Raw genomic sequence first — 17,332 nt, 5'->3', positions numbered from 1 at the left:
CTAGAAACCTCAGGGCCCCGGTGCGAGAATCTGTTAAGGGCCCCCCCAACCCCCAACCCATCTATCTCTTTCTCATGATCTACCCTCTCCCTACCCCCCTTCTCACGATCTACCCTCTCCCTCCCTACCCCCCCTTCTCACGATCTACCCTGTCCCTCCCTACCCCCCCTTCTCACGATCTACCCTGTCCCTCCCTACCCCCCCTTCTCACGATCTACCCTCTCCCTCCCTACCCCCCCTTCTCACGATCTACCCTGTCCCTCCCTACCCCCCCTTCTCACGATCTACCCTCTCCCTCCCCTTCTCACGATCTACCCACTTTGTAGGTCACTTACCGTCGCCGCTGCTGCTGCCCAGAGTGCTGTGTTGGGAGCGTGAGGTGTTTGTCTCGGGTGCCGGCGCTTCACGCTGAGCGCCGGCACCCGAGACAAACACCTCACGCTCCCAACACTGCACTCTGGGCAGCGCTGAGGCAGGCGGCGGCGGCGGCGACGACGACGGCGGCGGGGAGCGGAGGCATCCTGGATTTCTGTCGGTCAGGGGGGCCCAAGAGTTGCCGAGCGGTCGTTTTCAACAACCGCTCGGCACCCCTTGGGCCCCCCTGACTGGAAGAACTCCAGGGCCCGGTCGCGACCCTTGCGACCCCGGTAGTTCCGCCACTGTATATTCGTTTTTAATAAACATGTCATAGTTGAACGGTTTTTCAACACACAAATGAATCCCAAACATCGGCAACCGCGTGGCAAGATAAACTTTAGAAATTTTAAACTTTAAATCATGGGCCTATCAATATCTACCAGGGAACTCTAGTAGACTAATTTAACTATGATGATGTAATAGAATTTCTTAAATAAATAGCTCACTTTTTGATAGGTCTTGGTTGTAACTGTTTGTGAGATAAAAGGCCTCTATTAAAGAGACAGGTCATTACTCCAGCATCAATGATGGCATCACAGGAATCACATTAAAAAAAATTCTATTGATGATGATGACATTTTCAAACAAATCTAGTTATGGTCCTCCAACCATATTTTTAAAAGTTCAAGGTTTTTATCCATCCATCTTATATTTTCTTCAATGTTCTCCTTCGCTTGCTGAACACATCTGAGCTTGGAACCTTTTTCGTTCAAAGAATCGAAAAATCCCATCACCTAAAATAAATTATTGACTTGCATCAATAAGGTAGATAGAACTGTACAACAGCTTTATAAGAAAATAAACCCACATTCAAAGAAACAAACAGAAATGACTCACATTGTGATTTTAATGTCACCGCCTTGGATTTGATCAACAAGTTACACAGCGTTTATTACTCATATTATTAGTAATAAATGCTATTATTACTACTACGACTATTATTATTAATAGCAATACTAATAATACGATCATGGCAATATAAGAAATAAAAGTGTTACAGAGAACTGACAATCAGATACCTCATTCAGCCACGCTCTTGTTGAATACATCTTTGTAACTCCAACAACCATGTCACCAACTGTACGTGAGCCCAGTTCAAACCTGAAACATAACAGCGAGTTTGGTGACAAGCCCTACATAACCGAGGTGTGGTGACCATTAAGAAAAACTACATACTTTTGGACAAATGCATCCCAGTTGTTCTTCAGGAATTCCCATGCCAGTGAGAAACCGTGTGGGTTTCTGCTCACATATATAACCATATGCGGGAGGTCTTGAGTTTTTATATGTTGCCCTTTCAAGCCTTCGACCATCAACCTGGAAAAATAAAAACAGGCGATCAGTACACGAGTAGCAAAGTAGCCTCGAAAAGCCACCTACACTATCATTCAAAAGTTTGGGGTCACTTAGAAATGTCCTTGTTTTTCATGAAGGGACCCCAAACTTTTGAACTGTAGTGTATATCAGAAGGTTTACAATTAAGATACTTCTGGAGGCCAGGTCCTGTTACAATAATGCACACAAATAAGAAAAGCAAAAGATCTTTACCATTGCAACTTCTCTTTATTTGAAGTCAAACTCAAAGCTAATTCAAACAGATGCATTTGGCTGCTGGACAAAGAGGTTTTATATTTTTCAAACAAAAAGTTCCATCCGTCCGGTGTCTGAGCTCCCACAGCATAAACGGCCAGGGCGACATCACGAGGTATGCTAAGGGGAACATGAAATTCATAGTAACTCTGACATGACAAAACAAGCACACATAATTATTTATCGTTTTATATAGCGCCATAATATTCCGCCGCAATGTACAATGAGTAAACATGACATAACCATTGTCATTGTATCGGTGAAGCAGCTCCAAATCACATCTTAGCTCTACAAGTGCAATAGTCTAAAATAATCAGTGATAAAGTGTGCTTAGTGCAATGAGAGGATGCATGCATTCAGTTACTCACTTGCCATACCCAAAGCGGGATAATGCTGGTGAGCAGTGGATTTATTGAAGTGCCATAGCAGTGAAGCAGAGGATAGCCATATGCCTATATCATGGATGAGAACACTTCTGCTGGAAGGCTGTTCCACTTACTTACCTCTCAGTAAAACACTAGTCATCTAGTATATAAATGACCTCATATAATATATAATGGGCACTTCCATAGAATTTCTGTGAGCCGGAGACACCAGTGCATAGCGGGTACATTTTACTTTATTCTTCTGACCGGTCCACACGGTATTGTGTTGTCTCGGCTGACAGGGAACTTGTAAGTGCGCAGTATAAGATTCAGGGAATCAAAGTCTATCACTTACACATCTCTTCCATTTGTGACAGCTTCATGCAACCTGAACGCAGTTCAAACTCTACATGGTTAGATACGTTTCAAATCTATCCAACTACGTGTGTTTCATTCTTGTAGACCGCTTTAACTGGTAAAATGTAACGTAGTGATAACATACAAGTAGAAAAGTATTGTATAAAAGGTTAGGATGGGAAAAAAACAATGGGGGGAAGAGAATCTTGTAAACGGGGGGCTAGAAACAAAGTAGGAAAAGAAATGACATAATGCAGAAATGGTCAGGGTGTTGTGTGGATGCTGCGGTAATAGCACAGCTCATAAGGGATGATAAGAAAAGTTGGGAAAGGAGTACAAGGACAGAATGAAATGATGGAAGGTGCAGAAAAGGGTTGGTGTTTTTACATGTAACAGCAAGCTTCAGATACATACAGCCAAAAGGACTGTGGGGTCAAGCAAGTGGTCCTTTCGAATGATTTTTGGTCAATTAAATACTATGATCACCATATTAATCCTGCAGTAATATATAAAACAGTAAATGTTACTTGTATATTGATATACAAACATTGTAACACACCTGTACGTTCCATTGGACTCCTGCCATTTCCTAAAGTACTCCATGGCTTTCTGGACACAAGGCTGATACTCGCGCACGCACGCAAAGGCAAGCAGGGAACTGCGCAGCATCCTCTCAGAGACGGTGCCATCATCCGTCCACGTTTGTGCATCAATTAGTTTATGTAAGAGGTTTAGAATGTATGCCTGACAAGGATAAACACATCATACAATGGACAACCGCAATGCTATCAATAGAACAATAGCCCAAGGTCAGTGCCGCTTACCTTCATTTTGTTTTCAATATCCTTCATATCCCTCTTTTCCATCAGTTTGTATATTGGAATGAGCTCATCCATCCCTTGGAACACTGGCATAATCTTGTCCTCGTTACTCAGGTACAGGGTTAGACTGAGCGCTTTATCAATTGGCAGTCGGCCGATACTGCCGGTCACAAATAAAAATGCGAATTATTAAAGCAATTTCCAAATTTGGTGTAAAATCAAAATGTCATCACTGTGACAAAGTTTTTGACAGTAACATTTCATGAAAAAGGTATTGTGACCTGATCAATGACACCACCAGTATCTGAATCTGCAAAAGTGTGGTAAAAAGAACAAAACATTGGAGGAGACTCTTCTAAAACATTTCTTACCTTACAAGCTGGAAGGCAGTGCTGATGAGACTGGCTCGATCATTGCTGCTTATAACGGCGTGGTCGTCTCTTAAGACTTTAATAAGCGCATCCCAACCATCTCCTTCGTAGTGAACAATGTAGTAGCCATTCATGCCAACATTGAACTTTATCCACTCCACCTCTTCATCAAGGACTATGCGATCTACAGTACACATTATGTTAGGAACACATTAGCCACTGCTAATAAATCAGAAGGCTTCATTTAAAAGCATGACGAAATGGTATCCATATACCGTATTATCGGTACATTATCTTTAAATGCTGTACATGCTGCATGATTTCTTCTATAATATAGATGAAGGAAACGTGTAGTCATCCACACTTCACTGACAATATATATATATACACCGTATATAATTTCATTTATTAAGATTAGAAGGCATCATTATTCTATACAAATAAATCCGTACAAAGTATTGGGCTGTATTGAAGCATATGATCAGGTGAGAGAAAATACAATTATTCTTGTTATATGAATTGTTTTAGTAGTGCAACGAATGAAACAATGTTCAAGAAGGGATTTATTTTAATTGTGGCCACTCTCAAGTGAAAGAGTTGTCTTCTCACATATGATGAAGTGCCATTACGTGCCTTGATGTGGCAGGAGAGCTTTGACCGAAGCACAGCACCAAAGCCTAATTATTATTATTTAAGGTTTGATATAGCGGCATCGTATTCAGTAAAGCTGTACAATAATAATGTTTTTATTGTACATATACTGAATGCAGGCTTTGGATTTCAGAGATGATCATGTGCTCAATACACAACATACACTAGACTGCGGTCAAAATGTGTCCGTGTTTTTATCTTTGTAAGCTTCCTTACCTGGCAGCCTCAACTTCTCAATACCCACAAAAGATGTTTCTTTGAGACGTTTCACTGACGCTTATGGTTCATATTCCTTATTAAGGCTTATTTGTGTGAAGCATATAAAGTTTATGCGCCTCTGTATCATATATGACTTAATGTGGTTCAGTCATATTACACAGTTTAAAATGTTATGTTCCCCTTTGATAAACAATAATTGCACCCTCTGGTATGTTCTTGAAATAAAATCAGGATGAGGCAAAATGTTACATGATTAAAGAGTTTATGGGCATTCAATAGGAATAATTTTTGGTTATAACCGATTCTTGCCCATTGTACGGCGCTATGGAATATGATGGCGATATAGCAAACAATAAATCATAATAATCTTAGCATTTCGCCCCCACCTAAAGTTTGGAATTCCATAGCAGCGCAAAAAAGATTGCTTGACACTTTTTTCAAAAAGGATTCATAGGCATACATTTGACTTTTGCCACTATAACAGATTCAACGCTGCAGTTTTTATTAATTTTTTTTTCTTCATAAAAATGTAAACATTATTTTTATGATTCCTTAAAAAGACTGATATTAGATATTTGAAAATCATACCTTTTTTACTTTTTAGGAGAAATCTTTGAATGGTGTTAGATTTGCTGGTGATGTAGGTGAGAGGAATATGCCATAATAATCTGAAATGAGATTATCCAAGCAATGTTAAAGAAAATGTATATCAGGTATACGGTAACTTTCACTCACACAGAAACACGGAACATAAATGTAAAATACATTTTCCAGCCTTTTTTCCTTTGCTGGTTCATTTACTCCTTCTCTAGGAATCGGAATATTGAGTCTATTCTTTTACATTAAATACTGTATTTGCTCGATTATAAAACAAGGTTTTTTCAGCGCAAATGCTCTGAAAAGTACCCCTTGTCTTATAATCGGGGTCGTCTTATAATCAGACCTCAAATAGGTCTGACTATGAGACTAAGATCCAGGTCCCCCGCAGCGCTGCAGGGGACCTGGATCCTCCTGCCTCTCCCCCCTACTTACCGGTGCTTAGCTGTCCCCGGTGTGTACCTGGGGCAGCGTGTAGACGTCGAAGCGATTCGCATAGACAACTTCCGCTGCAGCCGGAAGGAGGTGCGGCTAACAGCGGAAGTTGTCTACACGCTGCCCCGGCTACATGACTGGGGAGTCAGAAGCACCGGTAAGTTTGGGGGCGGGGGAGTGTTAAATGGGGGCATAAGGCATTTCTGTAGGCAGAGTGCTCTATGAAATGCCTTTTAACCCCCTTAATGCCACTCTGCCTACAGAAATGCCCTTTTAACCCTCTATTCGTCACTCTGCCTCCTGAAATGCCTTATACCTCCCTATATGCCACTCTGCCCCATAATATGGCTTTTAACCCCCTAAATGCCAGAGTGGCATATAGGGGTATAAGGCATTTCTGGAGGCAGAGTGGCACATAGGGGGCCAAATGGCATATCATGGGGCACAGTGGCATATAGAGGGTTAAAAGGCATATCATGGGGCGCAGTGGCATTTAGAGGGTTAAAAGGCATATCATGGGGCACAGTGGCATTTAGATGGTTAAAAGGCATATCATGGGGCACAGTGGCATATAGGGGGTATAAGGCATTTCTGGGGCAGATGTGCATAACTGGGGGGCAGGTTGGAAAATAGAAGGAAATAAAACCAAAATATTTTTCTCAATCATAGCTTTTATTAAAAAAAATAGTTTACATGAATTAACATTTACTGGTAAAACCTTTTTCCTATAGGGTCGTCTTATATTCAGGCTTTTTCTTTTTTTCCTAAATTAATATTCAGATTTGAATATTATCATCAGGGTCGTCTTATAATTGAGCAAATACGGTACAAAGCAAAGGCTTGTCATGTGAAAATAACTTAATTCCCCCTAAAACTATATAGACACATGTAGCAAGACTTAGTTTTCAGAGATATTTTGCATTCCTCAAAAGTCTTAAAATTTTACTTGTACAAATCATTTAAGTAATTTAGGTCTTTAAAAATTATTCAGGGATTGGTTTACTTGCAAAGATGTATTGTATTTAATATACATTAATCGCTAAACAAGCTAGTAAAAATCTGAATGACATGAATAACGTAAAAGAAAACTCTTCTTAGTATGGAAGGAAAATTGGCTGTTGTACATTTATATTTTAGTAAGGAAAATTGGTGGAAGATTCGATGTGAAACATTTTCTCTTATTAGCACAGGCGTGGTTATAAATTAAGGAAACCAAAGTTTCAATTTGGCTCTGAATCTCACCCAGCAGATTCAGCGTCTCTTGTACCCTTCAGATAATGTTCTTGGTGCAGTTCGATGTGTCTCCCTTTCCGTGTTACAGTAACCAGTGGGAAGCCCTTCTGCAGGGTCCATGTATTCATCATCGATTTCACATCAAGAATGTTTCCTTTAGACCAGTGCTGAAAAATAAAAAGGCTTTCCTGAAACATAGCAAGCCCTCTGCAGACCACCATCTGAAACCGAGCACTACGAGGGGCCTAGCAAGAAGCAAAAAGGTATTTTTAACCATATTTAGACTTATCTACAAGCAACTATCTTAATTCATATTTTGCATTTTTATGTAAAGATATAAAATAAATAGAACCAGTTAAAGTACACAGATGACCATAGATGTTACTTTCATGTAATACACAAACTGTTATCACTAGATAGATAGGATAGACATACGGACGGACGGAACCTACAGTTTTTTGCCGGTTCTTTGTGCAGAATCCGCTTATCTCCTTCTGGCCATCAGCAGTCTCCTCTGAAGGACAAATCTGAATGCAAAACAAGAAACCAAAACACATAAAATTTCTAAAATTAGGGTCTTAAAAAATAAGAACAGTGATGTCTTACTTACATCTGTCATACTGTCCCACAAGTCTTCATTTTTGGCATTACGATAGCTGTATCGCCGTAGATAATGTACAATACCAGCTTCGAAACTTTCTGCACCCATGTAATCTCTTAGCATATTCAGAATACATGCACCCTAAAAGTAAATATAAAAAATAGCAAATCCTTTCAGATCCATACATATTCAATTTTAGCCCTAGGGCCCTCTGGGTAAATCCCCAGACCCACTATCACGTACACATCCACTAAAAGGCTCACTTTCACGTCATGAAAGGCTTCCTTGCCTCGGCTCTCCTAAACACGATCTTCCTTCCAACTGCAGTGGTAACTTCACAAGTTATACTATGTCGTAACCCTTTTTTGAATGCCTATAATGTCATATTTAAGAAACATCCTGGAAATACTAATTCAGAGAAGTAAGTACGGCAGCACCGTGCTGTTCACACATTGCTCAGTCTATACCTTTATAAAATGCATGATTGTGCCATGATTTAGAAAGGCATAGTACAGCATGGGGAGGTAACACATCTTTATCCAACTACTGATTTCATCAAAATGTCTATTCCCACCTAAGATGAACAAGCACATGCAAAGTAAACGTGATAACTAAACAGATCTAGTATTCAAAATAGTGTAAGAAATGATGTTGTGTTAAAACATGTATTGTTATTCTGAGAACAAAAAGGCACCTTGTTATATGAGACTTCATCAAACATCTCTTGAATCTCTTCTGCTTTTTCCACTTGTGTTGAAACAGCATGAGATGAATTTAATGAATCCACATCCATGGCATGAAAACATTTGTCCAAGAACGTGTCCTCCTAATAGAATAAGAAAAATGTGGAAGGCAAGGATTCCGTTATTTTCATCGTATGGCTCATCTGTCTCTCTATGAAGTAAGGAGAAAATTAACTTACGACTTGCAGCTCTGGATACGTGATATTCACAGCAATATACTCCATGAATTTGGCAAATCCTTCATTTAGCCAAAGATCATTCCACCATTCCATTGTTACCAAGTTGCCAAACCACTGAAAAAAGTTACAAACACGTAAACAAAAACTTTTTTTTGTGGAAAGCTGCTGTTGGTCACTGGCACTCCCAATGATTTATTACCAGAGATCACCAAAAGAAGGCCATAATGCGACAAATGAATGTCCTTAGCGTACAACTCACTGGTATTGCTTAATAAAATATGAATGTGGATTAGAAATCATGCTTTAAATTCTTAGTTCCCTCCCCATCTTCTCTACTTTTCCTTTTACCTTTCCTCCCCTTCTGATTCCCAACAAAAAAGGTATCAGGTATAGCTTGACATTCTATAGAGTAAAATTCTATAAATATGACTGATTTAAAAGAATTTCTTATAGACAGGGAGAATATTGTAAACAAATATATCATTTAAGGAAAAAGAAAAAAAGTCGGTGCGCTAAGCTAGTCTCAGGCTCAAATACCGTATTGGCTCGGATATAGGCCGCCCCCGTATATAGGCCGCACCCTAAAAGTTTGGTGCTTTTTTAAAGAAAAAATGTTTTTAATAGACATGCTGCCACTCTGTCTCCCCCCCCGAGACATGCTGCCACTCCCCCCCCCAAGATATGCTGCCACTCTGTCCCCCCCAAAATATGCTGCCACTGTCCCCCCCCGAGATATGCTGCCACTGTCCTCCCCCCCCGAGATATGCTGCCACTGTCCTCCTCCTCCTCCCCCCCCGTGGGAATTCCCGGCAAGGGAGATTGTTAAAGCACATCGTGCAGACGTGCCGGCAGCGCAGGCTGTTTACGCGCATCACTGCTGCCGGTGAACGTCTGCACGATGCGCTTAGACAACCTCCCGTGCCGACAGCCGCCCCCCCCCCGTGGGAAGTGCTGGCAGGGGAGGCTGTCTGAGCGTATCAGAGAGTAGGATACAGGTCCCCTGCACCGCTGCGGGGGATCTGTATCCTAACCCCGCTGCCTCGGGCGTCGGGCGCTAGACCCCGAATATAGGCTGCACCCCCACTTTAAAGACTTAAAGTGTGGGAAAAAAGTGCGGCCTATATTCGAGCCAATACGGTAATACAAATGTATAATATGAGGCCTACCAAACAGTGTGAGCATGCTGCAAATACAGTGTGTTGGCTGTACAATGTATACAAAACCAAAAACTGTCTGCGCTTCTCACCCTAATAAAGTTGGCAACAAATATATAAACATAATATAAATGAGAGGTTTTGGTTATATGAATTGGCCAAAGCATAATTAAGCTCACCCGCCACGTCAAGGCACACTCTCAATAGGGTGAGAACCTACTCTCACCTCCTACATAGTGGGCACACAAAGCAAATACTGCTACCAAAACCTTATTAATGTGTTGGGGGAGGTGCAATTAAACCTCCTCCCATTTAACCCCTGGACAGCAAGCTGCAACCAGACTGATGAGGGGCCAACAACCTCAAATATGTGCAAACAAATATATCATTTAGTTCCGGTCACCTGTAGGTTTAACTTATTAAAGTATTGCCAATTGGTAGCTGGACAATCTTGGCACCGGCTAAATAATAATATAGGAAATTAATTTAATCAGCAAATGTATTTAGTAATTTAATGGAAATCAGAACAATGTAAACCCCAATGTTCTCTTTGTTACTAACCTGGTGAGCCAGCTCATGAGCGATCACCATGGTAATCCAGAGCTTTTGGGATGCTGTTGATGTCTTTGGATCAAAGAGCAAAGAGGATTCTCTATATGTGGTCAAACCCCAGTTTTCCATTGCACCAGACTGAAAGTCAGGGATCGCTGCTAAATCTTTAAAAAGACAGTCAGTAGCATCTTTGATACTTCCAAGCTTACCCACACAAGCAGTCAGATACAAATCTGAATTCCCATTACCACTTCTGCTGGGAGGTATTTTCTACGGCTCCACCATTTAATTTCCACATAATGTCTAATATCGGACCTTTTACTTTTAGACTGCTTGAAATTTCCAGTGTCTCCCGGTCTCTCTGTTTTTTCTTGGATATACATGTTGAGGTTTTTTGGTATTTCATCTGATATTTTTTCACCTATAGAATATCTATAACTTTCTAAGATGGATTACTGTATTGACACAATCTCCTTTTTCCTTTTACTAATGCCTCTGCTTGTATTTCACACACATTTGGTACCCGCCTTTAAGCATTAGAAAAAGAAATTCTCCTAATTCCTTTACAACTGTTGGCGTTATTAGTAATCAATCGTAAATTTTTCAATATCATGACCTACATTAGTGATAGTTTATTATAGCCTATATGATCATATCTTCTTTTTCCAGTATTATAAACTTTCCATGCTCAAAATATAACTGCTTTTGGAAGCATCTCGTAGCATCTGCACAAAATCATGTTTCCCGTTTAAGTCAGTAAAAAACATTAGTTTACCTTGTTTTGGCAATGGATATGGGATGCTGAAATAGTCCTCGTAGAAGTCTAAGAGCTTTACTGCAGCCTGCAAGGCATAGGTACCTTGCTCAATCTTCTCGGGAACCGCATACACGGATATCTAGAATAAAGTACATGATAACCATATAGATATTTCAAGCTTAACAAGCATAAAAAATAATGTATAGTTTTCTTTTTTAAGTAAAATTATGGAAAACTAAATTTTGGGAGTATTGTCGTTTGGGGCTTGTCACAGTTACTACGATATTGAAAATGGACTGATATCTGTTTGTTTTTTTTCATTGACTGATTTAATATTGATCACCACTTGTTCAACACAATGCCACAGAAGTGAAAACCAATGCCATCATATGCCAACTTATAAACGAAGTGAATGCTTACCTTAACCCCGTGATCCGTCACTTGACTGATTGATTGGAAGTCTGAAACAATGAAAGCCACAAGGTAGGTGCTCATCTTTACTGTAACATCAAAATGATCTTCTAGAAGTCCTCCCCCGATATTCACAGTTTTTACCTTAAATTGAAAATGCCATTCAATTTAAATTCAATATATTTAGATTTTAGAGCTGACAGCATATTAACCCTTTCTGTACAGTACTGTGCTATGGAATCTGCTGTAGTTTATAAATACTGTAAAATGTGCATTTATATACACACACATTTGTGTTTTGGGGCTTTTTTTTTTTTTTTTTTTTTTTTTTAGTTATAACGCAAAACATTGACTTTAAGAAGGCCTTGGGTATGTGAGTGGAGCCGTTTAGTAGACATAGGAAAGGGAGAGAGAGAACCAGACATACGTTCCACTTTTAAATAAACATTAACAAAGATGAATAAGCCACATGGTTTACATATAAAAAAAGACCAATCAATTTTTGTTCATTTGCATGACACGTACCAGGGGCATATTAGACAATGCGTTGTGTTTAGGTTCTCTTCGGATCTTAATTAAAAATCTTGCTTTGAATGCAGGTTCATCAAAGCAGGGGAAGGCCATTCGAGCTGCAGTTGGTTCAAACTGGGTTGATGCCAGTACTCTGCAAGAAAGCAGTCAGAAACCAAACGTAACATATAACATTGATATGTAAACATATATTGTAGGAGCTGTATTACCGGTATTTAATTAGAGAGGAATTTCCCAGCCCCCCACAATATTCTCAAATATCATTCTGTTTTATAACGGCAATACAATAAATGATGCGGATTACCTAATCCCTTGTATTGGTATATTTTCATCATACTAGCTGATTTAATGGTGTATCAGAAAACATTATACATTTTAACCCCTTAAGGACAATGGGCTGTCCCTAAACCCATTGAACACAATGCATTTTGAGCCTGTACATGTACAGGCTTTGTCATTAAGGGGTTAATTACCATTGCAATCCCAGTACGTATGAATGTAACATTACAGCACACTGTACTTCAGGGACAGGGCCGTCCCTGGTGGTGTGTAGGTCGCGGGGCATCTTGACTTTTGGACCTATGACCTTACAGGGTAACGGAATGCACAGTCATGTGACACCATATGATGTACGAGGGGTAGCCACAAGCGGTGAGTCAGTGGTGGACACTGGCTGGCCATTACATGTAAAAGCAGCTGGGGCATCAGTTAGTAGACCCAGAGGTCAGATGTTAGTCCTAGGTGCTCAGGACTGCCAAGGGAAACACTTGAGGCTTAAGCGGCTTTAGGCTCCCATGCAGGACAGTTGGGAGCGTGGGGCCAGTGAGACCTCCCCATTCTGCTCTGCGCTGTGGATGGCACTAATAGAAATACATTATAAACAATAAAGCAATTAGTTATACTTATTTTTGACTTGCCAGGGAGGCATTTTGTTGTGTTCTTATACACAGATGTTGAGTAAATTATATGTATGGGTCTCTGGGGTGGAACATTTGGAGAGTAGGGTGAGCCAGTGCTCCAGCTCCAGTATTGTAGCAGAGTGGATGCCCAAGCTGGGTTTGCAGGATCTAGTCCAGGACCTTAATGAAGCTTCCATCAGGCACAGGTGCTGCACATTAAACCCCCTGGAGCCTGACAATCAGAGAGAGACTGTTCTCCTCTGCTTCCCGGGCAAAGGGACACCCCGAAGAAAATATTCCCAGAGCCAAGTGTGGCAAACCTGCCTGGACCCGTGTCTACTGTCTGGGGAGGTTTCCAAAGCCTGGCTTTCCTAGGTCTGGCAGGGAAGGGAAGTAAGTAGTTAGGCCGGGCAGTCTTTGGCCAGTAAAGTATAGCCAGGGACAGCTCCAATGAGAGCTAGACTTTATTTTTACGATTTTGTTTTGGGGACCAGCAAATAATTCACAGTTTGCTGCAAATCGGTTTTCTTGAGCATTATAAACAGGAATGTCTAAACAGGAATGACATTTTAATAATTATTTTAATTATTACTTTCCGCATATTACGGAGTGTCAGAGTAACATGCCATATGTTGAAATATTGACCTCATTACAGTTGCAACCTGAAACACCAATTTAGTAAGACTTGAAGTATAAACAATTCACACTGAGCTGGTAGACGAAATATGGATGTAATAACAAAGATCGAGGTATCAAACGTAATTGGATCAATAAGATTATATTTCCCAAGGCTTCTTAACAATATTAGTTAGTTATTGTATCTTCCACTGAATCTTAGCCAAACCAATGTTCCTAATAATTCTTAAAATAAAAAAAATCTATAAAAATAAAACCCATAAAAATCTAGTCTTTAAAGAATTAAATATAGAGTCTCACATAACGTCAGGTTAAAGTGTTATCTCAGGCTATAAAACTTGGTGTACTGTTTTTATTTTTTATAGCTAAATATTGTCACCTAAACATTTACGCTAGTACTTTACCACTGGAGACTCCAAAAAAGTCCACCTAAGAGTTTGCAGGACTTGTATATATTTCAGCTAAGTTTTGGCGACAGATGTTTGGTAGGTGTATGAAAGGCATTGGGATGCGCATTGCAATACATTAATAATTACCTGATCTCTCCATCTTTGGTTTTGTAGGTACTTTTATAAAACCCATGAAAGCTGTGTGAGAAGTTAGCCTTGTATTCAATGTGTACTGTATAGTTTGTGCCTGGTTTTAAAGGATCAGCAGTAAGAAGTGCTATTTGTCCATGTGACGGATTTTCAAGGAGCTTTAGGTCTTCGCGTACTTGGCTTCTTTCCCCTGTACGATCTATACTGGTTCTCGTAATATCCAAGTGTTTGCTATGTAAAATGATGAAATTAGTCGGATGCTTTACAGAAATGATAATCTTGGTAAGACCAGTAAAAGTGAGGGTAGTTAAATTTGGATGGATAAGAAGGTCATAGTATTGTGGTATTATGAAATCTGGCAACCTCATCTTTTTCCATGGAAATATATCTCCAGCATTGTCCGTGTCCTCGCTGCCAACGGAGGCCGAGAATGCAGCATTAGAGGTCCATAGGAAGCACAGTAATCCCACACAAGATAGACTGACCATTGTCATTTAAAAGTGGTGCCAATCGTAAATCTGGAAATAGAACAATGAAACAAAAATAATTTTGCCGATCAGGTTCTCTAATTATTGTAAACAAATAAAAATCTAAATAAAATTGTTTTATAGTAACATAGTCCTGAAGGGTGTTTCTCATCTTAATGTGATCATATTCCAAAGGTCTTCTATTGTTACATAAAGTAATATGAAAGTAATTTAACAATGTAACAAAAAATTCCCTTAAATCTTTAAAATACACAAAGTGCACAAAACATTATGGGGGGGGGGGCTGCAGAAACTAATGCAATGCAGTTCTATGATTATAAGACCACTTTTTTTTTTATATACTTTGCACCAGAATTACTTTAAATACACAACCCCCTTTGATCTTAAAGTAGACTAACACAGTAACAGAATGTTAAGACAACACCCAGAAGAAAGTACATATATAGTTATATAATAAAATATATATAGATATTAAATTACGCAATCACAGGCTGGTAATTAACAGGGTACACGCAGGGATGGACTGGCCTACTAAAATTTCCCCTGGGGCAGGTCTGGAAGCTGGCAGTCCCCAGAGATCTACAGGCGGCTGCTGGGGTCGTGTAACATGACCAGCGACTTCATGAGTCTTGCGCAGCATTAAGGTAGGGTATATGTGACTTTATTTAACCTGTTTCATGCTGGAGTGCAAATCAGCGTGTGTTAGAATGTGAGAATATAACCTCGTCAATGGTGGGCAGAAAACATCCATCACCCATTCGTTCATCTTCGGTAGTGTCAAGATCACAAATCTTGTGTTAGCCATGAAAAAAGACACACCGATGATTCAAGAACCAAATTTGTATGTTTTATACATGATTTAAGAAAAATATATCAGATAATTATTATATTCTGTATGTACTAAATTTAGATGGGTATATTTGGATCCAGCTTGGACAGAGAAACAGTAAACATGATTGTCGTTTGTCGTTATAAAATGAGGTGGTGGCCCAGCAAAAAGACCACCTAGTTTTAGATCATGACCTCTTGTTTTAACATTTCTCCTCCGCTGAAATAAACGTCCCTCCTGTACCTTGTTAAATCCCTTTTAACTATTTAAACGTTTCTACCTCCAGCAAGGGGATTTCCAGAAAAAAAAATACATATATTTCCTGTACCGTACAAAGACAAATCTAAAAACAGCAGGCCCAAACCTTTTTACAGCTAAAATATACCCTGCTAAAGTAAAGTGAAAGTAAAATGACATTTTCTGTACTATATGAGACAATTTATTTTTACTACAAGCAAACGATTACCAAAGCAAGTATGAAATCCTAACTGAAAAGCACAATAATGCTGATCATAAATATAGAACATCACAAAGTAATAAGTGGAGGCGATCTCGACTACCATATGCAGCCACACTAAAAAATATATAGAATTTTATGCTAAATTAATGATTACAGTAAATGTGGTTACAAAGCATTCAATGATATTGTGATACATTTAAGAAATTCACACGTGTCAATTAATGTTAAAAACGTTTTGTGATCTCAGAACCGACGAGACGTATGTAATAACAGGGATTTGATTACGTTACGCTTAGATGTGTAGTAACTCACCTAACCGTGTACAGAACGAAAGGGTCTCGCCATACAATAAGGCAATGAACGATTTGTTAATATTACAGGGTGGAAATTGGCTTATGGAGGTCCCATACGGCTGAACGATCGCAGCACAGTGCTTCTTTCCAACTGCTTCTCTTTTCCTGTAAAAGCTTCACTTTCACTTTCTATTTTGAAGTTATGAAAAAAGAGTATAGAATATAAACCATGCGTTTGCAGGCATAAGAAAAGCCTCTTAACTGTTGATCACATCTTTCATGCACATGTGAAAGCCTCTGCCCTAAAACAAGAACATAAAAAATTAAATCAAAGCTGCTGTTCCACTTAACAAAAAGCTAAATTGCATTATCTGGCATGTTACGCAAAAACCATCTTTAGCAGATATCTCCTTTTATTCACAACACTGAAACCTTGAAGAAACTAAGACGCTTTCCCACTTTTCCAGTTTCTGTGCAACAGCCTGAAAATGCCTGCTTTTGTATCACAGGACAATTACGTGTTTGATTCAACGGACTGACATCCCAAATCGACAGTAGTCATTCACTGTGGCTGCAACCTAGTGTATCAGGACCTACCTAATAATACCAAGACCTACCCTAGGTGGGTGCCAGTAGTAGTAGTACCCAGCCCTATGAAGGAACTGGCTTCTTGGCACTAATGGCCCAACTATTTCGCAAAGTGTGTCTGTTGGCGCTGGAATAGCAGGGAACCATTACAGCCAGGTTAATAATACTTTAAGTAATAACCGAGACTACAGTCCCAGGGTAACAGAGACCCTGCGGGTCTCAACATTTTTTTGTTGAAATGATAATAAAAAGCGTTAAAAGAAAAACCCCCAACTAGCCCTTTATACCCATTTTAAGAAGCTGTTACAGCTCCCTAAAAGTCTGTCCGTGCTGAACATGCTTCGACTGACCATCTAGTACACCTGAAAAACACAAGGTGGGCCAGTGCCCAACAACCCTTCCCAATGCCATTTCTATACGTTTGAGGTTGCTAAAGATTTAGGTTCATGGGCTGTTGGACCAATCAAGGTCATGATGCTGAGGAAAGCAACACCTCAAGAAAAGTTAAAAAGCTAGAAAGTTAAAACTTGTTTGCAACTGGGTCTTCCAGCAAAACAATGATACTAAACATGCCTCCATAGTTGTAACAAAATAACTCTATAGACAGCACAGTGAA

At 39.7% G+C, this 17,332-nt stretch overlaps 1 protein-coding gene across 2 annotated transcripts in view; it reads right to left on the bottom strand.

Moving 5' to 3' along the window:
- Nucleotides 1–847: 847 nt before the first annotated feature.
- Nucleotides 848–17,332, bottom strand: part of ERAP1 (endoplasmic reticulum aminopeptidase 1) — a 66,581-nt gene continuing 50,096 nt past the window's right edge. Inside the window, exons 1-19 of one of the 2 annotated variants that reach the window (XM_053474656.1) lie at nucleotides 16,148–16,295; nucleotides 14,056–14,576; nucleotides 11,979–12,117; nucleotides 11,463–11,597; nucleotides 11,061–11,181; nucleotides 10,295–10,449; nucleotides 8,580–8,693; nucleotides 8,352–8,483; nucleotides 7,667–7,798; nucleotides 7,509–7,583; nucleotides 7,066–7,223; nucleotides 5,380–5,459; nucleotides 3,922–4,105; nucleotides 3,554–3,710; nucleotides 3,289–3,473; nucleotides 1,966–2,127; nucleotides 1,594–1,734; nucleotides 1,437–1,518; nucleotides 848–1,151 (exon numbers count right to left, since the gene is read on the bottom strand). In XM_053474656.1, the coding sequence (XP_053330631.1) occupies nucleotides 1,008–1,151; nucleotides 1,437–1,518; nucleotides 1,594–1,734; nucleotides 1,966–2,127; nucleotides 3,289–3,473; nucleotides 3,554–3,710; nucleotides 3,922–4,105; nucleotides 5,380–5,459; nucleotides 7,066–7,223; nucleotides 7,509–7,583; nucleotides 7,667–7,798; nucleotides 8,352–8,483; nucleotides 8,580–8,693; nucleotides 10,295–10,449; nucleotides 11,061–11,181; nucleotides 11,463–11,597; nucleotides 11,979–12,117; nucleotides 14,056–14,552 (2,793 nt within the window). In that variant the 5' untranslated portion in view covers nucleotides 14,553–14,576; nucleotides 16,148–16,295 and the 3' untranslated portion in view covers nucleotides 848–1,007. Of the gene's footprint in view, nucleotides 1,152–1,436; nucleotides 1,519–1,593; nucleotides 1,735–1,965; nucleotides 2,128–3,288; nucleotides 3,474–3,553; nucleotides 3,711–3,921; nucleotides 4,106–5,379; nucleotides 5,460–7,065; nucleotides 7,224–7,508; nucleotides 7,584–7,666; nucleotides 7,799–8,351; nucleotides 8,484–8,579; nucleotides 8,694–10,294; nucleotides 10,450–11,060; nucleotides 11,182–11,462; nucleotides 11,598–11,978; nucleotides 12,118–14,055; nucleotides 14,577–16,147; nucleotides 16,296–17,332 lie in introns of those variants that run through there. The other variant, XM_053474664.1, reaches the window with a different exon arrangement.

This window comes from Spea bombifrons, chromosome 1 (genome assembly GCF_027358695.1).
Source record: "Spea bombifrons isolate aSpeBom1 chromosome 1, aSpeBom1.2.pri, whole genome shotgun sequence".
NCBI classification, from domain to species: Eukaryota; Metazoa; Chordata; class Amphibia; order Anura; family Pelobatidae; genus Spea; species Spea bombifrons.
The sequence above is the reverse complement of the archived record's forward strand: the minus strand, read 5'-3'. Positions and strand labels throughout refer to the sequence as shown.